This window comes from Colias eurytheme, chromosome 25, assembly GCF_061535395.1.
Source record: "Colias eurytheme isolate Ceu_HAF_F1 chromosome 25, ilColEury1 Martin Lab GWU primary, whole genome shotgun sequence".
In the NCBI taxonomy this organism is placed as follows: domain Eukaryota; kingdom Metazoa; phylum Arthropoda; class Insecta; order Lepidoptera; family Pieridae; genus Colias; species Colias eurytheme.
In genome coordinates this window covers 723,678-749,816 of record NC_143004.1, presented here as the reverse complement: position 1 = coordinate 749,816, position 26,139 = coordinate 723,678, and the positions used below count along the sequence as shown (strand labels likewise).

The window sequence follows — 26,139 nt, the reverse complement described above, 5'->3', positions numbered from 1 at the left end:
ATATGTGTGTGTATGTATTATCTTACAAGTGCAATCTATGATACATAAAGACATTTTAAGTTTGAAAAATCAGATGTTTTGCGCGAAGTGACAGTAGTACCCACCTCAACGCTTCGCTTATGAGGCGTGCAATTGGTTGTCTGTAAAGTCGGTTTACTGACGATAGTTGAACGTGACAACGTCCGATTGTGCTTCTTTGTCGCTCGTTCCGCGCTCTCGCTTGCACTTCAAGCCTTACATGGAACGCCTCAGAGCAAGGTAACGCCGCATGAGTCATGTTTTTTCGTGCGTGCAGCCGGCTCTATAGAATTATAAGACGTCACGTCAAAAAATTAAAATCTAGCACTCCCGACTAGTCTGAAACCCTCGTGCTTTCCTGCTTAAACTTATCTTTAACCCTGAGGCACTCAGAAGCTTACTAATGGTAAATCTTCTTTATATATAAAAATGAATCGCAAAATGTGTTGGTAAGCGCATAACTCGAGAACGGCTGAACCGATTTCGATAATTCTTTTCTTATTATATTCCTTGAAGTACGAGGATGGTTTTTATGTAGAGAAAACGTAAACATGTACCACGGGCGAAGCCGGGGCGGACCGCTAGTTAAATATAATATTATGTATATTTCACTAAAATAAATATAATATATTCGCCCATGACTGCAGCCATTAACTCCATCCGAAGGTGAGTAACTAATATAATATTTACATACCGTTAAATTCATCAGCCGAAATATCAATGAATGTACAAAAAACGTGTAGGTGGTAACTTGAGTTGACAGTAGTGTGAGAGGTGGTTGCTTATTTCGTTGTTAAGCTTAAACGCATAAGTAAAAAAGATGAGCATGTTTATTGAGTGTTTTGTTTTTGTTATTACAATCTTTGGATGTTTTTTAATTGTTTGAATTTTTAAATATTAAATGTTTATAGTTTTGGCGATGGTTATGTTTTAATTTACTATATTATGATAAGATTTTTCGCTAGTCTTTGCTCTTGCGCTAACCATTCTACCAAGGAACTGGTTGTAAACGACAATACACACATTTATTACATGTAAAGTAATTGACTATAAGTATATTTTATCTCTTCTTCCTAGTTGTAAAATCTTATAAAATACTTATAAAAACTGATGAATGAGAAAAACTTAACTGTAATAATAATTAAGTGCAATTTATTTGCAATTAGTCTAACACATCTTAAGAAATATGAACATTCCATCCACATTGTGAACGTTATGTTAAAATGAGGATTTCATACTAGTTTTTACACGCTGCCTTGTTTCGTTTTCGATCTCAAATAGAATATGAATTTTCGATAAACATAATTTAAATTTGATTGAAAATTTCTGGACCTTATTTTTTTTTGGATAGTCATATTCACAGAAACTACTCTATGGTCATATTATACCTATGTATCTTCAACAGAATTATATAGCCTGTAGGTTCCGGTGTGCTTTTGCCACAAAATAAATTATTAAAATTTTATGTACTTCAAGCTCTGTGTAGGTATGCGAATCAATGAACATCTGTTTATAAACACACATGATTTAGTAAATATGACCTCTCGCTCTCGTACTATACTCAATCAAGGGCACGTGGGTACATTTCAATCAAGCCAAATTACTTGCAACTTAATTGAAACATGTTTTATAACTTGGTTCGTTTCGTGAGCTTTGTAATCATAGTATTTTGTTGTAAATACATGTAATAGATGTGTAAATTGTCTAAACATTATGTTTGTCAGTTTATCACAGGTGAGCGGAAAATTATTAAGCTCTCACCACTGCTCGAACGGTGAAGGAAAACATCGTGAGGAAACCGACATGTCGAAGAATCAAAAGTTCGACGATATGTGTCATCCGCCAACGCGCACTTGGCCAGCGTGGTGGATTATGGCCTGTACCCTCATAGGAGGCCCGTGTCCCAGCAGTGAGAACATATTATATGGGCTGATGATGATGATGATGATGATGATGATGATGATGATGAAATTGTGAAAAGAAACGTTTATAATGCACTTGAAATCTTAATTTGTTAGATTTAATTTTTTTTTTAAATTTCGATTAATAAATAAATTATAAATAATAAATAAAGCCTTCTTGGAAATAATAATAGAACCGATTGCGCTTCTGTTTTCGTCAGTTATCGCCTAATGAAATTGTACGCAGCCTTTTGAAGAAAATATAATAAAAAAATGCTATATACTTCATAGCAGTAAATTAGTCTTCGCCTCCCTATTTTTAATGAGTTACAGATAAAATTGAGCTATATATGTATCAATTAGGAAGAAATACAGATGAATCTTCCAAGTCTATCAAGACGTTAAAACTACAAATAAATTCATAATTATAACTCTTAAACCTAACCTCTCAATCTCCAGTTAGATCATCTATTTACATGTTTTTCTAAACCCATATAACTTTGCACCCAAATTGAAGATAATCTTTGAACGGAAGCTGTCAAGGCTTTGGCGGCCAATTAGAGCCTTCTGTTTGGTATTGTTATTTGTTATACATGAGGAAGCAATGAGTAAGACGATTGAGATAAATCGCTTATATTAACACTATATTAATAAGGTATCTTTCAATCGTAGGTGGGTTGCAAAGTCATGGAATAATGGCAATATTTTGTATGTTATGATGTTATGATGATTTCATCAAAACAATGTATGTAAATATGGATATAGCGGTTTAATATTTTATAGTAGTAATAGTCTATTTAGTCTAATTTAGTCTATATATTATAAAGGCGAAAGTTTGTAAGGATGTATGGATGTATGGATGTTTGTTACTCTTTCACGTAAAAACTACTGAACTGATTACAATGAAATTTAGCACACATATAGAGGGTAACTTGGATTAACACACAGGATAGTTTTTAACCCGGAAATCCCACGGGAACGGGAACTATGCGGGTTTTCCTTTGCAAACGCGGGCGAAGCCGCGGGCGGAAATCTAGTATGTAATATATGGTAGCATATTGTAGGTACCTATGCTGATTGTTGAACCAATTACATTAATTTTATTTATTACTAGCTGCCCTGCGGTTTCGGATGATAGCCTTTTAACTTTCCTCGATAATTGGGCTATCTAACATCGAAAGAATTTTTCAAATCGGACCAGTAGTTCCCGAGATTAGTGCGTTCAAACAAACAAACTAACTCTTCAGCTTTATAATATTATTAATTAATAATTTATATTAGTATTAGTATAGATTTATACAAATTCAACCGCTGTTTTACCGTCTTACTTCAAATAAACTAAAATATAAATTAAACCGAATCCAAAATCCGCCAAAAATCGCGCCAAGAAATACAGTAGCTGACGTAATTAATTTACAAATATAATTTGTTAACAGTTAGAGCAATTATCAAGGATTGAATTTTGTTGTTCACTATACATAGATGAATTCATATATCCGCTGAACGAGGTAATCTTAACAAAATGTCGATGAAATAGCTTATTTAAATATGTATATTTAAACACTATGTTATTTTTTGGTCTGGTTTTTACTAGCTAGCCAGACAGACATCCTGTCTTAGCGCATTGATTTTAAACCTTACAAATAATTTTAATAGCATTTATGAAAATTATTGACCACTATACATTATGACAGGACAAGTCGTGTTATCTAGTAAAAAATATAATTTATTTGAACAATTATTATAATATAGTATATACATACGTAATATTTACTTTATAAGATTGTTGTACAATAAAGAGTAAATAAATAAATAAAATACGTAGTTTAAAATAATGAAAAACATGCGTCAAGTTCATGAAATTATTGTCACCAATACTTGTATACAAAGTTGAATCAAATCTGTCCGTTAAAATCGAGTGTGTTGCATATAAACATACACACATACAGGTAAAATCGTGTTAAAATAGAGGATCCTTAGTAAATAGGAAAGAAACGCAGTTTAACTATGCTATAGGTATTAGTTTAATTAACCTATATAGTACTTCTCTTATACAATAAAAATGAATCGCAAAATGTGTTGGTAAGCGCATAACTCGAGAATGGCTGAACCGATTTCGATAATTCTTTTTTTATTAAGTATATTCCTTGAAGTACGAGGATGGTTTTTATGTAGAGAAAACGTAAATATGTACCACGGGCGAAGCCGGGGCGGACCGCTAGTATATAATAAAATATTTTTATACATAGATGAAACCTTGGTAAAGGTCATATACTATTTTGTCGGAAAATAATACTTGCAGGCTGGTAAATAGTAAAACAGAATTTAGCATTACATACACGTACATACAGGTACATACAGGTACATTAAGTTTAAGTACATAATATGTATTATATTATTTGTGGTTTAAGGTTAAATATTTCTTTGTCGCACAGATATAAATAGCTTGTGACGTCACCAATTGACAAGTCTGTTTGTTTGTACAGGTGATAATGGGGAATTTTGTAGTCGTTATTGAAGTGAAACTTCTTTATCGGGGTTGGACAAAAATTTAGTGTAATATTTTTGCGTTACGCCGTACGCGTGACATTTTTGCGTTACGCCGTACGCGTGTACGCCGTACTCGTGACATTTTTAAGATCATAAAGAAGTTTCACTTCTTACGTGTGTACTCTAGTACACGCATACATTTTTTGAAATTATTATGTTACTTATAACTTGTAAGGTCATTTTGCTTTAATAGGCTAATATAAACGTAATTACCTTTAGGGATCATAATCCATACTAATATTATAAATGCGAAAGTAACTCTGTCTGTCTGTTACTCAATCACGCCTAAACTACTGAACCAATTTTCATGAAATTTGGTATGGAGATATTTTGATACCCGAGAAAGGACATAGGCTACTTTTTATCCCGGGAGAATGACGCAATCCCGGAAAACCCACGGGAACGGGAACTATGCGGGTTTTTCTTTGACTGCGCGGGCGAAGTCGCGGGCGGAAAGCTAGTATTATATAAATAATAGGAAATAATTAGAATTTAACGTTACCTCTCGGGCTAGACAGAAAATAATACTTAGATATTATTTAAAAATCTAATAAAAATAAAAAATAGTGGTCGATAAGAATGCGATAAGTATTTATATTTACAGAGTACATTCGAAAGCCAACCTGCACTTGGCCACCGTGATTTTAAGCCCTCATAAAAATATGTGCTATGGAATATATTAAAAAATACCTTTTTATTCGCAGTCGGGTTAAAAGATTATAAAAGGCTCTCTTTATGAGTCGCAGGTTACAACTAGATATGACTCAATGCCAATATGACCAAATAAGAGAATAAATATGAAGTCATATCTCGGGATATGTACAGCCGGTCGTTTACCCCGGGATATATCTAAAGATATGGGTTTTTTTATGTGTTACCTCATTTTGAAGTAACTTCAAAAAGTTCTCGATATATGATTAATTTTTATTTTTGAACTGTCGGTAGAAAATCGAGGTTTATTTATTATATTATTCATCTTCTTGTTCGTATTTCTGCTGTGTCCAACATCATCATCATCAGTCCATATATCACTACATAGTATAAAACAAAGTCGCATTCTCTGTCCCTATTTCCCTATGTCCCTATGTCCCTATGTCCCTTTGTACGCTTAAATCTTTGAAACTACGCAACGGATTTTGATGCGGTTTTTTTAATAGATAGAGTGATTCAAGAGGAAGGTTTATATGTATAATAACATCCATTAAATAGTGGAGAAGTACTGTTATTTTTGAGGTTTCTAATGTGATGTCGTAAATAATTACATTTTATCCGCTTACATTGCAAACGCAGGCTGAACCCTACGAGTTTTATCAAAATAATGTACTAAGTATTGTACACATTGAAAAGGTCTACAGAAAAGTCCGCGATGGCATATGTCTATCTCTTATGGATAACCCACAATAACTTTTTTTTGTCATTTACTTTTTACGACAAATAATGGCTAATTTTCGAAGCGATTTTAACCAATACAGCACCTTAACCAATCCTTAACCAATTAAATACCTTGAATACATTGTTCATTTAATATAGATCTATATGGCCCTTTACACCGTATGATTTAAGTGAATATTTTCGAAGATATTACAGATTTAAAAATTGCGGGGCGTACCGTTTGCGGCGATACCGGCCGGCCGGCCGGGCCGCTATATACAACGTTAAAGTTTTTCTGTAGTGTATTTAGTATCAGCATTGCACCCGTGCGAAGCCGGGGCGGGTCGCTAGTATATAATATATTACTAGCTGTGCCGCGCGGTTTCACCCGCATTGCTCCGCTCCTGTTGGTCTTACCGTGATGATAATATATAGCCTATAGGCTATAACCTTCCTCGATAAATGGGCTATCTAACACCGAAAGAATTTTTCAAATCGGACCAGTAGTTCCCGAGATTAGCGCGTTCAAACCAACAAAGAAACAAACTCTTCAGCTTTACAATATTAGTATAGATGTTCCTACTGCTAGGACACGGGCCTCCTATGCCATCATAGGAGGCCCGTGTCCCAGTTCCTGTGTTCAGTTTCATACTTACATATTACATTTACACTCAATAAATATCCTTTTTTCAAAGTTGGAATAAAACAATTCGATTCTAATGTTATGACAGAAAAACATCAACGTTTTAAGGTATATTTCTTGGAAACCTAAAAATAATATGATGACATTACGCTTCTCCTGGGGATTACCGGTATAAGATAAAATCGTTTAGTATTATTTTTGTTTAGGTTCAATTTACAATTCGCTTGTAGCCTGGAAATAACACATACGTAAGTTTTAAAAGGAAAATGCAAGTGGTATAGACTAGTGCAGATAGCGTTCTGCGTTGTTAATTATTTAACAACAAACATGAAAACCTAAACAGCCGTACAAATAAACGAGTTATAACATTTTATGCAAAGAATAAACTAAGAATAAGGGAAAATCATACAAATAAACACGAAATAAATGTAACCTAGTATAACTTCGTAATAAGTATTCATACTAATGCTATTCCGTCCTTATTACGGCTACCACCCTAGTATAAGTCTGACATAACCGAGTATAACATATCTTTTAGTACATTGTGCTGTGTTTTACAAGTTTTAGAAGCAATTTTCAATCTAAATTTGAGATAATAGCAATGAGACGATACGAGAAGTAGAAAAAGTTGAGCAAAATAATAATTTCATTACGTACCTATTGAAATGGAAAATTTTGTATGAAATGTCAAAATATACGAAATTATGAAAAACCCTTTTGATATTTATAATGATTTATTTATTTACAACATGCGCCAAACCATACATACATAAAACTTATTTCTAAACTTATCACAATAATATAACACTTTCCTTGAAAATATAAATCTCTGGAGTTGTATGTTTTGAGTACCAGTTATTTGGCAACTCTCTATCTCAAGGTGGGTTTATCTTCTGTTCTCCAGATATTGGATAGCGTTATCTATCATTTGCTTGCATATTTAATGATATATTTAAATTATTTCCAATAAATATTTAAAAAATAAATAAACAGAACATCGTAACTATGATGAAACTTCACAACAAATTTGACGAAGTCAAACGAGCGTCAGCAAAATGACAGCACCAAGGCTTAACCGTAGACAATTTCAATGTTTTTCATTATTTTGTGAATGAATTGCGACGTTGCCGCTTCGCGCCCATTGCATAGCGTGAGCATAGATACATCGACGTTATTCCAAATTTATTTGTAAGAAATTATGACATCCTTATTCTTTATTTATTCTTATCATATCTATGCATTGCATAAGGTTTGAATAATCAAGTTTTTATTTGTACGGCTGAAAGGAACTAAAAATTAAGGACTCACCAAATTTCGTGAAAAAATATTTTTCCCCTCTTGATTTATAAAAGTTGTTCACCTTTTGATTACATACAAATTTGCCGATGACCGTAATATATTTATCATAGTAACTCTTTTCTTTTTCAAAAGCTATCTGCACTGGTCTTATAGCTCCAGAATTAAAAAAAATGAAATACAGAATACATTGGAAAAGCAAATATTTTTTTTATTCAAACAGTCTGCTTTTAAAGCTCATTTACCATCTCGATCAAATCTCATTACATAATTTAAAACTTCTTTATACTTTGTGCGAATCTATACTAATTTTATAAAGCTGAATGTTTGTTTGAACGCGCTAATCTCAGGAACTACTGGTCCGATTTGAAAAATTATATCGGTGTTAGATAGCCCATTTATCGAGGAAGACTATAGGTTATATGTCATCACGCTAAGACCTACAGGAGCGGAGCAATGCGGGTGAAACCGCGAAGCACAGCTATATTATAAAAAGTTGTAACTTACAATATCGGACTGTTACTTAACGTAGGTAAAATAAATATTAATACCATGTTAATTATAAGTAATGATTGACTGAGTTTTTTTAATACAATTGCCCGAACTTGTTATAAAAAGTCTTAAATAGCATTTGATTACATTAATCTTCACTATGTTTTTGTTTCGATTCGTTTTTAGGGTTCCGTAGCCAAAATGGCAAAAACGGAACCCTTATAGTTTCGTCATGTCCGTCTGTCCGTCTGTCCGTCTGTCCGTCTGTCACAGCCGATTTACTCGGAAACTATAAGTACTACAGTGATGAAATTTGATGGGAATATGTGTTGTATGAACCGCTACAAAAATATGACACTAAATAGTAAAAAAAAGAATTGGGGGTGGGGCCCCCCATACATGTAACTGAGGGATGAAATTTTTTTTTTCGATGTACATACCCGTGTGGGGTATCAATGGAAAGGTCTTTTAAAATGATATAAAGTTTTCTAAAAAACATTTTTCTTAAAGTGAACGGTTTTTGAGATATCAGCTCTCAAAGTCGTAAAAAGTATGTCCCCCCCCCTCTATTTTTATAACTACGGGGTATAAAATTCTAAAAAAAATAGAGGTGATGCATGCTAATTAACTCTTTCAACGATTTTTGGTTTGATCAAAGTATCTCTTATAGTTTTTGAGATAGGTTGATTTAACTGTAATTTATTATATTTGCTGCTACGGAACCCTTTGTGCGCGAGCCCGACTCGCACTTGGCCGGTTTTTATAATTATGTATTTAACATTGATGTTTTCGTACTTGCAAATTTACTTATTTTAATTAACACAGACGTGTTAATAGAGAGGCAAAAACTGGACAATATTTTCACGAAACTTCACGTCTTGAAAAATACTTATGAAAATTCTTACTCCGGTAAAACTATAGGTACATTGTTCTTGGAATTATTACCATATTAAATATTCTAATAGCTACTACATACCTCTTCGCAATTGTTCAAAGAATTCAAAGTTTGTATGGAGCTTTTTCCATTATAATTTGATTATAATGTAATGTGTAGGTATACAGTTGGTAATGTTTGTCATGCCTTTGGAGAAATGAAGCCTTTATATTTTCATTTCAATAACAAAATCAATTTAAATCGATCTATTAAAATATAAAAAATCGTAGTAACTTTTGTCCGTTAGGGGGCGGTGTATATTCAAACTACGATCCTTTTAGGGAAGACGGTTAAAAACAAAACAATGTTTTCATTAAAATATGCAACATCATTTTACATAATGACGTAATTAAATACGACACAAAACAAATGTCTAAATCGTTGGACAGCGTTGGACAAAAACAAAATGGCGGTATAACACAACATAATATACGTCGCAAAAACTCTGTTTTGACATCTTGATAAATGTGTTTCTTGAATCATTATTATATTAATATTGTACTTGTATATTAGAGGTTTGACCTGGCTTTGTCCGGGTTTTTAATGTTAGGTAACAATGTTAATCGAAGTTCGTATAGTTGAGTTGTATTGGTGCGTTTATTTATATGTGGAATTATGAATGAAACCTGAATCCTGATATCAATTTAATTTATTTGTAATTTTATTAACTTATATTTTATATTAATGTCCGTCTGTCTGTGTTCTAATGATCAAATAAGTTTAATTTTTATACCGATTTTATCCTATAACAGCTGTTGTCACTTTATTTTCTTACTGCGACGTTTTGTGTTTATACTTTATTATCTTCTAATCTTCTTCTAATATTATGGGATTAACACTAACAGTTGTTAAGTCCCTTTCAAAAATAAATATAATGTTTAATTTGTGAAGTGTTGTAACTTGTATATGACTACTACTCGGGTCTTCCACGCAAGCCTTCACAGGCTTCGGGGTAACTGTTCGGGGCGATGGCCCCTTTCAGTGGTGGCAACGCCGCCTGCAACTACAGGCGGGGCACTGGGTGGGACCGGATGGTCCAAGGTGTCATGTCCGGGAGGTATCCTGCTGCAGTGCGATCCAGCCCGCGGTTTCGCGGGCGATCTGCGAGCTGCTGCAGGGGAGAATGTCCGAGTGTGCTTCACCCGCCGCTCAGCGAGGTCGAGCTCGCCGACAGGGTGCCGGTGAGCGCCCGTCAGCCAGCGGCGAGGAAGCGGTCGTGTCCTAGGAGATTAGGTCACGTGGTAGGCCTCTTATGTCCGGCGGTCGTCGATGGTATGGCGCGATGCCATGCAAGTGCTGGGATCGCGCTCCGTCGGCGCGCGCGAACATAGAGGAACTCAGGCGGCGAACGAAGTCGTCCAGGCTCTCCATGCGCAGGTCCCTGGAGATGACCTGATTCCGTACGAAGCGTGGTGCTCCGGAGATGGTGCGGAGCGCTAGCGACTGCTGCGCTCGCAGAGACTTGCGGTCCGTCTCGTTGGTCAGTGCGAACCACGCAGGGGCCGCATAGGTAAGACGCGTGCGAACGTACGCCTTGTATATACACAGCTTCGTACGGAGAGGCAGGTGAGACGCCAGCATGGGGCGGAGTATATTCCGCACGGCGCGTGTCTGGGCGACCACGTTTTTCACATGGGGCCGCATCGAGAGTGTCTTGTCAATGGTCACACCAAGGTACTTGGCCGTCGGTGACCATTCGACATTCTCGCCCATGAGAGACACCGGGGGCGGCAAAAGGCGCGCCCGCCCGATGGAAATCGCCTGAGTTTTCCCCACGTTGACCTTGAGTCTCCAGTCCTCCAGCCATGAGGGAAGCGCATCCAGTGCTCGCTGCATCTTTACCGATGCGTGCTTGGCGTTCAGCGAGGTGGTAATAAACGCAGCGTCGTCAGCATATAACGCTAAAATGGCTCCGCCAGCGACTGGGATGTCGTCCGTGTATCTGCTATAGCAGACGGGCGACAGGCAGCTTCCCTGGGGCACACCGGCTCGGATGGGGCGCTCTGTGGACAAAGCATCTTCAACCGCCACTTGAAAACGCCTGTCTTGCAGGAAGGTGGCCACAGTCTTAACTACTCGACGCGGAGTAGTAGACGTGGACAGCTTGTAGATGAGTCCGGTGTGCCATACGCGGTCGAACGCTTTCTCCATATCGAGGAATACTGCAACCGATTGTTCTCGCTTGTTGTAGGCGGTAGCGAGGTGGTGCAGTACTCTCGTCACTTGCAAAGTGGTGGAGTGTTCGGCGCGGAAGCCGAACTGTTCGTCGCGTGGCTGAAGGTGGGGCGTAATGTGCAGCAACAGTAGTTTCTCGAAGACTTTCGAGGTCGAGGACAGAAGAGTGATGCTGCCTGAGAGCTATCGCCCCATCACTTGTATATGATTAAGCGCCATTTTCTTATACCATTCAAAGAAAACTAAAGGATAGCGCGATTCAGAAGACATACGGCGCCATCTTGTTTTTTAAGAATGAACTAGGTACATGTTTATTAATTTTATTGCTGTTTTATACCTACTTTTCTTTTGCTCTTATTATAAACGTCTTACCTTATTTTCCTAGCAGGTTGTTTGCTGCGTAGCAATAAGGTGTTTTGTATAAAATATTTGTAGATTACTTGGAAGAAAGAAAACATTTTTCTTGTACCACTACATTCAACAGAATAAAAAAAAAAAGACGTGTGGCACTCGGGGACTGCCGCGGTAAAGCTATTGCATAGCATGCCTTTAAGCCACACCTCCGAGCCCGTCGGAGTGGGGAGCGTGAGGTTTTTTCGTTACGGAATTTCTCGATTCGGTCCCCGCGCTCAAGGCCCGCGATAGAAGCTATGCAATAGCTTAAAAAAAACTTAAATCTAAAAATGTAAACTTAACGACTGTAGTACTTTTTACTGTGTAGGTACTGTATTGTTATGTTATTTTTCGATGTATACGACTAGATGCTTGTCCCTTCTTCGCTCGTTTGTTGAATAATGTAGATTTTTAATCGGAAAGTATTTAAAATTGGTCGACAATGTTTTGATTTAAAACTAAACCACGAACAATAAAATTAATCTTCCTTCTATAATAAAGTTTAGTTAATGCGTAGATTTATTTATTTCTGTAGGTATTCAAATTGAAAATGAGTCATGTAAAAACGAACCAAAATAAAAATTTTAATCGAGCTTGCAACGACTTATTGCAAGATTTTAATAATAGTATCGCCATATATTATTAATTTGCATATTTTTATTAATAAAAAAATACCTAGGGACTTTCTTAAATTAACATAATTTACCTTTAACAGCTTAAATTAATATTTATTTAACAGTATAACATTAAAATAATAATGCTATAACATAGATAACATGTATTATAACAATTTCTTAATTAGTTAATACGTTCAATAAAAATACATACATACTACCAAAACTTTCCTATGTATATTATGTATTATGTTAGATACAAAGTTTTCAATTATGGTTTAGATGGGGATATTACATTTGTTTTTAACCGACTTCAAAAAAGGAGGAGGTTATCAATTCGGCCGGTATATTTTTATGTGTTCTGCTCAGAAATATTTCTTGTATCCACCGAGCATATAATCCAGGACACACTATTAAATATAAAGCGCTTACCAATGCAATAAATTATTAAGGCCTAGAAATGTGCCTCAAAAACTTAAATAAAGTAGCTGTATCACCCTCTTAAATATTTATAAAATTATAATCATTTTAAGTTAGTAGTTACACATCAAAAAGAATATTCCCTGAAAAACTATATCGGACGCAAAATTTTTCTCTCCCGTGTTCATTATAATCATTGTAACATTATATATCTTTACAGGTAAACCGCGAGAGCGGGGACCCTCTGAATCCCAGCCAAGCATACGAAAAGAACCATTCACGCATTTATCAGAACAAGAGTTGATAGAAGAAGCCAATAAGGTTATAGCACAGGCACAAAGCGTCACTTGCACGGCTGATCATCCACCAGAAAAGTTCTTCTCCCTACCACATAGAAGAAAGTTCAAAGAAGACAGATCTAGGAGGAATAGTGACGACGCATCCCCCGACGGAGTATTTAAAACACCACTGGGAAGATCCACTAGTGATGTAACTCCCAAGAAACGAAGAGAACGCACTTCTCTGTCGACGCTTTTCAGAAGAGCCCAGCGAACAAAAAGTCCCGAATCCCCAGTCATTGTAACAACGAAACCGGTAGTTGTTGTCAAACGAAGTAAGAGTGACGTATCCGATTTAAAATCAAACACAAACCTGACAAAAACAAAACCTATACGTAAAAGATCAGGCAGTGAAACCGAAGAGTTCCTGAAATCTTTAAGAAATAAAAAGACTCAACTTTCTCCTATAATAGAAAGTTCACCGAGGGAAGATTATTTCAAAAAAGTATCGCCTTTAGAAGTATTTCAAAAGCAACAACAGTCTGAAAAAGACAGCATTAATTCCGATACGGAGAAACATTCTATTACAGATTACAAAAAAGTTAATCCTATAGAAAAGCCTCCGAGGTTTAAAGCTTCAGATAATCAAGAACCTAAAGCACCTTCGCGATCTAAAAGAGGAAAGTCTAGCGAAACTGATAAAGAACCATCGCCACCCATAACTGAAACACCTAAACGTAAAATCGAAATTAAAAAGACTAACCTCACTAACGATTTAGACGAAAAAGCAAAAGAAACACCTGAAGTTAAAGATAAAATTAAAGACAGCATAAGGAAGATAGAAGAGAACGTATATGGTACCAAGGATATGATACATAGCAGCCAACAACCCCCAGATAAACCACCGCTCACAAGGGGACATACTGTTGATCATATGGTGAGAATATTGAAAGAAGACCAACACTCGCCTCCGCCTAAATCACATTTAATTTCTCATTCTCACGGTAGTAATATTAATCAACCATTTTCCTACACTAAACCAAGCACTAGTCCCGACCCGAAATTATTTGTAAGAACAACAAGTCCAGAAAGAGTTCCAACGCCAGTTAACAAAATGAATGACAAAGGTGTCGTTTATGCGCAGGTTATTAAAGACCATGATGATTTTCGTACCACCATCAAACAACCTTTACACAAAAAATTCTCACCATCTCGTGATAAGTATGGACACTTCTCTGATGAAGATGAAGGTTTAGGATATGAAGAAAGACACAAGTATTCGAGTGACCGCATACATGACTTCGAATATAAGAATGAAAATAATTTTGACAGCATAGACGGATTTAATGTAAAAGAATCTCCCATTAGACCAAGGTTCAGAGAATACAAATTAATGAATTTCGAAGATTTAGAACCAACTTATGCCAATGAAAAAGATATTTTACGTGATCCAATTGAGAGTTTTAGGGGCCGTGCAGACGGTATGGATACTAAGAAGAAGACATTTGAACCAGATTCAAAGATAGACTTAGATTTCAATGAATTAAGTCACAGAAGACAATTGCTTGAATCACGATTGAATGCACGAAGATATGAGCGCGAAAGAATTATTAATACTGAAGAACCGATATCTCGATTTCTTGCTGAAACTGATCCTATTTACGAAGCTGAAAAGCGGATGAAACAAACGGAGAAGTATGTAAATGATACGGTAAAATATTACCGCCGTACGCTCGAGAGAGATGGATTTGAAAGTAACGTTACTGAAGAATACAAATACGATGATACGGACAGTCACAAAATAAAATACAACACAGAAACGAGGTCGTTTCATAAAGCGCCTAAAGGAGAAGTTGATAGACGCGAATTTATTGACAGCTTAGAAAGACCACCAAGATTTAAAGATGAACGGAAAATATTTCCGCCTGAACCAGAATATGAGCCGCCTAGCTTAGAATCGAATCCCGGAAAACCCGTGTCACCAGATGAGTATAAAGAAAAGAAGTATAAAGTCAAAAAAAACTTTAATTCTAGTCATGAACTTTTGCATTCTGGTCACAAGTATAAGGTGAAAGACGATGGGTTCGGTAAAAGGAAGGGGCATTACTCCTCGAACCCGGAGATTGCGCAAGAGCGAGAAGATGAATATGCTAATTTGAGATATAATCCAAAACAAGAGAGCTTCCATAACTCATTGCGTCGAGTTAAAAACAAGGATAGGGATTTCAAAGGCTACAATAGCGTACGACGTCACGATTCTGGGGACAGTAGAGATTACTACCGTGAACAAATGTCCCCTCGCCGATATGACTTTGACAGCCGCTTAGTGGATTCCGGCATTGAAAATGACTTCAGAATTAACTCGAACGGTGATATACACAGGACAAGACATAGAAGGCACGGGAGCGATGACGATGTTAGAAACACATCACTATTTCTAGCCAATGAAAGACAATACGCTGAAGATAATTATGAAAGCGAACAAATCTACGCCAACGGAGATTATTTGGCCAAATTCAAAGGTTATAGAGATGAAGATAGAAAAGGATATGCTCCAGACAGACCCGACGATGATTCGCATTTCGATTCAAAATTGGGAAGATACGAGAAAAGTCCAAAAAATGATGATAAAATTAGTGCGAAACCGCCAAAAGCCAAAAAGCTTTCGGGACTTGAGAAGGTAATTATTAAACTTGGTATTTTATTATAAATGAATTTCGTAATTTTCTGATACAAAACCATATTCAAACAATATTGTAAACACGAAATAACAAATCATTGAACACGCCTTTAAATAAAATATACCTTAATTTAAAACGCAATAGCACAAAATCTAAGTTTTTAGATACAAATGTAAAACAATTTCTGTTGATGTTTTCTTATTAATGCCTTCGATATTATTTTTTTCCCTATATGATTCGAATATTAATAATCTCTACCTTGTAGGTGAAACAGCTGTTCTCTCGCGACTCTTCTAAGAAGAGCAAGAAAGAGAAAGAGAAGGAAGCAGTCCAGGAAAAGACTCGCACGCGGGTGCTCAAGAGCCCTGAACATCTTGCCCGACATGATTCGGATTACCGAAGGTCTGTTATAAGTCAATAATTATTATAGTCATTTGCTATTTGCTGCTATTTAGACAACTAGCCACAGTAGATTTTTCTTAGTATCGAATTCTATATCAATCATTAATTAAAATAAAAAATCTATGCATTTTATCCATGTTGTGCCTATAAGATATACTAAGACATATTTGACAAACTAGGTAAAGGTAATAACCCATTGTCTATAAAGAATCTAAAATTATCTTACAAATTTTATATCCATGAAATTTTTTACGTTGATAGACAACAAATGATCTAAAAAGAAATCCTGTACGAAGGAAATTCATATGAAAAACTAAAAAACTAGTTAAGTAATAAATAAATATAAGCATTTTCCTCGCAGGTACACAGACCCTGAACCCAGTGATTCAGAGGTCCGAAAGATAGATCACAGAGATGACAGGAAATACAAGAGCTCTAGGGAGAAGGACTCCCAGAGATACCCGCGTGGCGAGAGGAGGCGAGATGAAAGTTACAAAGATTCAGATCTTGATGAAAGGTAAGGGAATGATAGTATTTATCGTAGAAAGGAGAAAAATGAAATAAATAAAAATATATCATGCCGAAATTTTAAACCTAAAATTAATAAACATAGTCACTACTGCCGAAATTTCAAAGCTCATCTATTTACTTTTTGCATTAACTGAAAATAATAAACAGATAATTTTCAGTACCATCATACAATGGTATTTAAAAAAAAACCGTACATATTTTGTATTTTAAGTACCCACCCATACTTAAAATTTTATAAGGCTGCAGCTTATGAATTATAAATCAAATTTACATAGTCACGAAATAGTAAAGATCATTTGAAATTCCTTTTTTTAATCACAATCGAAATGTTTATCAATAACAAATAAGGAAAAATTAACGTTTTTTTTATTTATTTTATGACGTCCAGGTTTGAAAAACCAATAAAAGAGGACAGAAGATACAACCAACGCACAGAGGAAAGGAGACGGCACACGTCCTCAGAGAGGGAGAGCGACCACGCGCGGGAAAGAGAGAGCGAGATACGCAAGACCAGGTCCAGGACCGCTGGACCGCTGGATTCGCCGGCTTTGGTAAGAATGAACGATTGAATGAAAGAAATAAATTAATTTGATTCGACAAAATAGAACACATAATATATAAGACAATTAAAATGAATAATTAGCAAACCGGGCGAACTCCGTTTCACTACCAGAGACACCTTTTCTTTGCTATAAACATCACGGAGCCTGAGACCTTTCCAACGAATGCAAAACCGTGGAAATCGGTTCGTGAATCGTGCGTTCTGGAGTTATAGCGTCAGGAAGGAAAACCCGACTTATTTTTATATAGTAAAAGATATAAAGAGACAATTTAATTAATAGTTAGTTTAAATTAATTGGATAATAATTACATACATAATATATAAGTAAGCATTTATTGAACAAGGTACCTACAAAAATTAAGTAAACTAATATCTCTTGAAGACCTTAAAAATAGAGAGGAAATGGATTTAGTTTGTGTACATGTAGATTATATTATTCAGAACCAAATAAATTTAAATTTCGTTATATTAAAAGTTACACAATATGATTTAAACATTGAACTGTAACACCAAAGTTTTAACTTAATTTTATTAGTAACACGCGAGAAATAAAATATAGGTATAACGAAACAAATTTTATTCATTAATTGTATACAAAAGAAATGATAAAGTGACAGGCGATTGGAATCGAACCCCGACCTTTACGAATAGGTCAGCTTTGTTCTATATTTCTAGCTTCCTGGATGTCTAAACCTAACCTAACTCAATACATTTTGGGTTATCTAAGGTTTCGTGATGGTCAATAAAACATATAGGTATTTTTTCATTTTTAGCAACATGGTAGGTATGTATCGACTGAGTAAAAAGACCTGTATTTGGTGTCAATTATTTTTTTATTACATATACTATGTAAGTGTACCTTTAATATAGAAATTAAGACTAAAAATATAATTGTTAATCTTCTAAATGAATGAACTGATGGAACTGATATTATAGATGCAAATTTTGTGCAAAATTATTAGCTAAATTACTTCTGAAGTTAACGAAAGAAATGCACAGTATAATATATCGTTCAGAGATAATATAATACTAATTAATAAGACAAGTTATAATTATAAATTTAAAACTTACAAACCCATTCGATTACCGTTAGGTAATAAACCATAGGTATAATTTATTAATTATTTTACATGTGGTTTTTATGTTATTTTTACGTTTCTCGTAAGTATATGAATTAATAATTTATGTTAAGCGATTAAAAAATGAACAATTTTATATTCATAATAAATTACTTATGATCGTCGATTTAATTTAGCAATTTGTGTATCTGTACTTAACTATATAAGTATATAATATGGTAATATTTTAATATCAAGATATGTTTATTTTTAGTCATATAATAATCGAGGCCATGGTCTATCCCAATTTGACATTTTATTCACATAAATACAGCACTTTTTATCATGCATAGGCTATAGAAGGAATACATTTAAATAATTATATAAATTGAGACAAAAATGGGTACAAATAAACTTAAAAATTGTGGATGTATGTTAATTTGTAAATTAATGTTGCCAGCTGTATTTATTATCCAAACAAGCAATGAAGGGTTGCTGCGTGACTATTTTTTTTATAGTACAGTCATGTACAGAATATATAACTAGTTCTATATTTTTCGAAAACTAGTTTAGCGGGAAATTTTTATTTAACCTTAATAAAATTATTTTTTAACTACACCTCTGCTATGACGAAAATTAAACAAACGTACAGGAAAAATAACGTATCTATAAAAAACTATCAAAATACCTGTATAAAATTCTCAACATTACTGCTCCTTACGAAATGAATAATACTTTTGCAATAATAAATACCATCAATTATTACAAAACAACGTCAATATTAATGTACCAACATTTAAAATATATATAAAAAAGCTAATGTAATCTGTACTTGATTGTACATTTTACAATTCTAGTGATGTGACGCGAATACATCGATAATTCACGCCGCGTGCGTTGTCGATGTCGATGACTGATACATCACGCTTTATCGCTACTTGGAACTCATTACAAACATGTTAACATATAAACAAGGCTTTAATTATTTTAAATTTGGAATTTTTATTCCACGCCTAAAGCGGCTGGTTTTTTGCACGACTTGTCAAAAAGGTTCGTCATGTTCGTGTTACTTGTAAGGTTTAATACATATTATATTATATTTCTATGTTTCACAAAAACTTCTCGATGTCTTAATAGATTTTGATGAATCAATCTTGAATCTATCATCATTTGACGTGTTTAAGAAAAACTACTATTTTATTTATGTACAATTAACTTGGTTTATATGGCTTATAACTTATAAGTACCACCGCGATGCATCATGAATCACCATGAATTATGAAAACATATTTCAAAAGACTACAGGCTTATGCAAAAAGTTTCAAAATTGAAACATCATAAATTGACGTTCTCCATATAGGTACCACACTGTCAAAATTCACTTCAAATCTGACGTAATAAGCCGCCAATTTCAAATAGAAAAAAATGAAAACTAATTTTTCGAATCCATCTCATTACCGCGCAAAAAAGAGATAAAGCCAAAATTAATGACCTGTAACACGGACCACAGTTTATAAGCACCGATGACATCACTGTCAAATCACTGACCTCAGGCTGTTGAACCGTTTCATGTTTGAACAACTTATATCGCACTTACGGGCATAAATTAGGGGACAGATAAAAAATTAACGGTTTTTTGATCTTGTTTACAATTTTGTGTCTTTTCAGCCAATTTCTATAGACACCTCACACAGTCACACCTCAATTCAATTTCATAGGTTATTGTCATAAAAAACAATGTAAATAAATAATACACTAATATTCTTCTTCGTCTTATTTATTTCTTGATTATTTATCCACCCACTTTTTCTTCTAATAAGAGATAATTACAAATTCAAGTCGTTAAAATATAATATTATATTTTTATGTGCATCTATAATCAGTTTTCACGCCAAACTCTGAAGCGAAGTTTATTAATTTTGGCATATAATTAAATTCGAAACGAAAAAGCAAAGATATTATCCCATTATATTTAGAAGCTTCTAAAGCTTAACGTAAAACAAGTAGCTATGTCCATTGGACAATTGGACATAGTGATTAAATATGTAAAGAATACGATGACATATTGATGTCAAAAGATAAGTTTTTTTATCTGTACCATGGCTGACAGACTTGACGTACCAGACAATCAGCACAGATGATAAATGGTCTATTGATGGTAGACATTGATAAAAAATGTAATATATTGTGAAAATAATTATCTGGTTAGAAACAATATTCATAACAAGCGACTAACCTAAAGACCGACTGGAATATAAAGCTGAAGAGTTTGTTTGTTTGTTTGAACGCGCTTATCTCAGCAACTGGTCGGATTTGAAAAATTATTTCGGTGTTAGATAGCCCATGTTTCGAGGAAGGCTATATCATCACGCTAAGACCAATAGCAGCGGAGCAATGCGGGTTAAAACCGCGGGGCACAGCTAGTCTGCGTATATTTCTGGTTTGTAAATAAATTAACATTTATTCTTTATGAATAACTGCTATCGCATACAAGTTTTCAATAAACAATAATATGATAAATACTACAGACAAATGTCCCATTTATTGCATCAATTACGGTTCAGCCGTGAAAGCTATAATAGATAGTTAATTATCGTATTCCCGCCAAAAATATCATGTTCTGTGTTATTTTTAACGCCTTACTTTTGTATATCTATTAAAAATTAATATTAAAAGTTAGTAGCTTTGCGCCCGCGGGTTCGCCCGCGTTTTCAAAGAAAAACCCGCATAGTTCCCGTTCCCGTGGGATTTCCGGGATAAAACCTATCCTATATGTTAATCCAAGTTACCCTCTATTACCTCTATATGTGTGCTAATATTTCATTGTAATCGGTTCAGTAGTATTTGCGTGAGAGAGCACACACATCCACCCTCACAAACTTTCGCATTTATATTATTAGTAGGATCTTTCCTTTTATTTTTTTTGTTTTGTCTTTGTAGAATGTTTTGAATAAATAATTGAAGTAAAAGAAAAAAGGAGCTGTTGAATAAACACATAAAAAGTTTTAGGCGCAAAGTGTTTTAGTATTTCATTAGGGCTTGCACATAGTGACTATTATTTTTAATTTTATAAGTTTGCTAGCTTGAGTTTACTAGCGTGTTTTGATAAAAGGTAGCCTATGTTCCTTCTCAGGGTCTAAAGATTGTCTGTGCCAAATTTCATCAAAATCGGTTGAGAGGTTTAAGCGGGAAAGCGTAACAGACAGGCAGACAGACAGAGTTACTTTCGCATTTATAATATTAGTAGGGATTTGATTTCATGTATATAGCTCATTACATACATGAAATAGTTTTCATAGATTGTATGCATTAACAATAGGTACCTATACAATTTTTTTTTCAATGGTAACACTTTAATGTGTTTGTCCGTGTGATTTTTATTAATAGATTTGCGTTTTTAATCTATACTAATATTATAAAGCTGAAGAGTTTGTTTGTTTGAACGCGCTAATCTCGGGAACTACTGGTCCGATTTGAAAAATTCTTTCGGTGTTAGATAGCCCATTTATCGAGGAAGGTTATAGGCTATATATCATCACGCTACGACCAACAGGAGTGGAGCCACGGGGGTGAAACCGCGCGGAGCAGCTAGCTCTTTTATCTAATTCGCGAGAGAAACCCTACTATAAAAATAATAACAGTTAAATAGACGACCACACCAATATACATAACGGCTAAACCCAAATGGATAAACATCTTGAATTTAAATAAAATAAACACGATTGATGCGTACAAAACAAAGACACGGCTAATGGTACTGGTCCGCCAATTTACATATAGACCGGGAATCGAACCGGTTACGTTTGTCATTCAATGTTCATGCGTGTTTTTTTTTTATTTATAAATAAATATGTATATGATTAGGGCTGGCAAACGGTTATACAATATACATATTTAGTAATAAAAAAACATTAAAAATTATTTGTGAAGCCTTTTTATTTGGTAAAAATAAGAAAAATAATGTAAACAGTAAACCGAAATAAACCAATCAAAACATTATCTATGTATCTACATTGTTTTCACTTTATTATGGACTAGCTTACCGCCCGCGGCTTCGCCCGCTTTGTTTTAAACCTAATAAATTATATACTAAAACTTAAAAGCTTCCTCTTGAATCACTCGTTCTTTAAAAAAAAACCGCATCAAAATCCGTTGCGTAGTTTTAAACATTTAAGCATACCTACATAGGGACAGAGAACACGACTTTGTTTTAAATACTATGTAGTGATAATATGTTACCGAAACTTCTAAGGTACCTAACGGAGTTTCATACAAACTAAGCCTTTAGAGACGAATCTCATAAAAATAGTGTTCACCTACGTCCTACCATTACTATCAATATAATAGAGCATGTGTGCCGAACACACTTGTTAGAAGTGAAACTTTATTGACAGGATTCAAAGATATCAAAATCGTCGCCTTACAGCATGACGTGACGGTATTTATATGACGCTTGAAATTTTACTCTCAACGCGCCTAACGAAGTTTCACTTCAAAAACCAACTCAAAAACGGTAAATTATTATTGAATATTTTTTTGCTTTTAAATATTTATTTGACCCTAATGTGATATGTGCTAGTTCAGAAAGATGAAATCTAATTGATTACTTATTAATTATTATGTATTATTTTTGCTACATTTTTATTTATTGGTCCTTGATTTGATTTAGTACCTTTTTCTTGACAAATCAAGAAGAAGATTAGGATATTGTTTTCTGATAAATTTTCATAAAATACTATGTAGAGAGTGAACTAAATATGTAAATGCACGCAAGACTAAGTTTATTTATTTTTTCTTGTTTTTTTTTTTAATTGTTGATTAGGCAAGCATTTGACCATCGCTTCGCCTGATGGAAAGCGACAAGCGTGGTCTAGGATGGAGCATGCTGACCTAAAAAATGCCTATTCACTTTTCTTTTATACCAATATAATAATATGGTGAAAAATGTTTTACTCAAAAATGAAAAAACGTACATTCAGCAAAAAAAATTTTCTGAAATTCAATATGAAAAAAAAACTCTAATTTTCAGTATCAAAAATGTATTCAAAGCAATATTACACATACCGCTAGAAATCCAAACCCCCATATACAGTTCGCTAGGTGCAGCCTGAGTCATGCGCTTGCGCAATCGATACCTTTCTGCGTAACTTGTAGATCACTAATTGTTTGTTTATCTGAAAACTAGACTGTGATTGTTAGGAAGGCTATTTTAAAGGTCTTGTTTTAAATGTATGTATTTGTAAACAAAAACAGTGCTTAACTTTAGAGATGATTTAAACATTTTATTCTTAAGGAATGTGTTTCGAAAAATGCGTTAAATATAAGAGTATCTTATTTCAAAACCGCATATAAACAAGTAAATATGTAGATGTTATTAAAAACTAGGTATAGGATTTTATGTAGGTATGTCTCTTGTATGTCTATTTTCAAGACGGGACTTTGATTTCCCAGAAAATTGGGAAGTCGAGCGTAAACGGTAACCTAGCAAGCCACAGGAATATAGGGTATTTCTCGATTATTATGTTTAAGTTATTTTCATTATGAGTCATGTAATTGTGAAAGATTAAATGGAATTTATAACTTTCAGAAAGAACTTGTAAATATAAAGAGTCCTTCGTTATATCTGTGACTGTAAGAAATAAAAATGTCACATTTATAATATTCTAAAATATGTACTTTTTGGTTTTTATTTTAATCTTAACGAATATTTTACACAAACGTTTATCTTTTTTCATTATCTAGCAAAATATAATTCAACATATTAATTTTTTTGTATTTAACATTGGTCAAACTGTGAATAAATATAACATTTAATAATAATTTATTTAACATAAAAAATTGCACAAATATGATTTTATTCTGTAGCTTTTAAAGTTTTTTGTTTTGCACATTTTACCAGCACATAAAATTACGCACGGCATTCATTTAAAATCTCAATCCTTCGTCATAACTCGAAATTAAAAAGCTAATCCAAACCCTTTTACCGCGAAATATTATGTCATAATTTAGTGTTACCACTAAAGAATATAAAACCATAAACTGTTGTCAAAAATGCAATTATAATTCGAATCGATTTTCAAATGTATCTTGTCACTATGACATTTATGTGTTCAGCCGTTGATTGGTTTTTAAAAAATTTGAATAAAATTAACAAGACTTAAGTTTTAACAGGCTGGGAAGTGAATCGATTTGTATTGATAAGGTCATGCACCATATGGCTGGCTTGCGGCCTTGTAAACTGAACGTCAAGCGTTCCGGTAGAGAATAAGTAATTATTAAATAGCTTACGACTGTGAAAATAATGTTTAATTATGTTTGTTCTCTTGTTTCTTTTGTATAAATGTTCAATTATTTATGTGATAAAAAGATCGTTGAGGAATGTATTTATTTTTATTTTGATATGTATGTTGCAAATATTAATAATAATTGGTAATATTCGCAAACGCAATGACTAATAAGTATATCTTAGAAAAAATAGCGTATTTAAAAATAAACAAGAACAGACAGCAGTTGAACCCAGATATTTCACACAACTCCATCTAGTTAGATATTACGCAAACTTTGCACTCGAAGATTAATATATTTTAAAAATATACTTACAAATAGTCTTTTTTATTTTCTCACCAAACCGTCATTTGATTTTTTTATTTTAAAATACAGTAAGCTACCTCTAATTAGGAAACTTGATATATAATTTTTATTTTTCAATTGAATGAACTTTCAAAATCAAATAAATTATGAGCTTGTTTTTGCCGGCATTAAAAATTCAACGTACCATAAAGAATAGACAATTAATTAGGACTTTTTCACATGAGAATTATTATTAAATTAAAAATAAAATTCACAGCATAAAATCTCACCAACACATTAATTTATCTTATCATTTTATGGAAAAAAGGACCTTTCCTCATAATCGTTAATATAAAAAATAACGATTTTAACATCGCAAAATTGGGCTAAATCAAAATTAACTTTAATAAAAAATGTTACTAGTAAATAAAATTAATAAATATATCATCAATTCGTGATTACACCGCTTATATTAAACTGTAAACGACCCCGTCTTATTTACAAATTTCAAATCGAGATGCCAATGAACCCGTCCGACGAAACATGACTCGATTTTTTACTTTACACAAGATGTTAAATCCGCAAGTGATGATTGATGACTCAAAACATTGAAAAAACTCGTTTCGACACTGCTTTTTTCGTTTGATCTACGTGCGAAAGTAGACGCATCTGTCATGCATAGTTCACATAGTGTTGCCAGATACGATTTTTAAGGTTGCTGATTTTTTAATCTGTAATTACATATTTGTATGACTTATAAATTATTATGTAAGACGCCGATTTCTGTTCTGTAGATGTTTAGTATTTTATTCTTAAGAATTTATCCTGAACAAATTTTCGAAGCTCTTTAGCAACAAAACCATCAAATTGTGTACATTATTTATTTCTTGTAATGTTTTATTAATAATTATATTTATTTATTACAGGCTGAGAGATACCGCGAGCGACGGCGTCTGGCAACACCGAGTCCAACCCCATCACCGCCCCGTCGCCAACCCACACAGTCGTCTAGCTGGTTCAAGTCGCTTGACAGACTTGGCAAGAAGAGGGAAAAGAATACTAAGGTAAGCTCGGACTGTTTGTGGTAGCGTGATGTTATAGCTGCAAACTTTTACGCGGTTGGCGCGGGCGCAGTGGTAAAGTAACTGCCTACTGAGCCGACGGTCCCGGGTTCGATCCCCGGTCAGGGCAAATATTTGTGTGATGAACTCAATTATTTGTTCTTGGGTCTGGGTGTTATTATCTATATA

The 26,139-nt window shown here is 34.1% G+C and overlaps 1 protein-coding gene across 1 annotated transcript in view; it reads left to right on the top strand.

Moving 5' to 3' along the window:
• Positions 1-26,139, top strand: part of blo (bloated) — a 70,216-nt gene that overhangs the window by 40,600 nt on the left and 3,477 nt on the right. Inside the window, exons 4-8 of the mRNA XM_090116407.1 lie at positions 13,028-15,765; positions 16,032-16,168; positions 16,530-16,685; positions 17,088-17,250; positions 25,816-25,953. Coding sequence (XP_089972533.1) covers positions 13,028-15,765; positions 16,032-16,168; positions 16,530-16,685; positions 17,088-17,250; positions 25,816-25,953 — 3,332 coding nt within the window. The remainder of the gene's footprint in view (positions 1-13,027; positions 15,766-16,031; positions 16,169-16,529; positions 16,686-17,087; positions 17,251-25,815; positions 25,954-26,139) is intronic.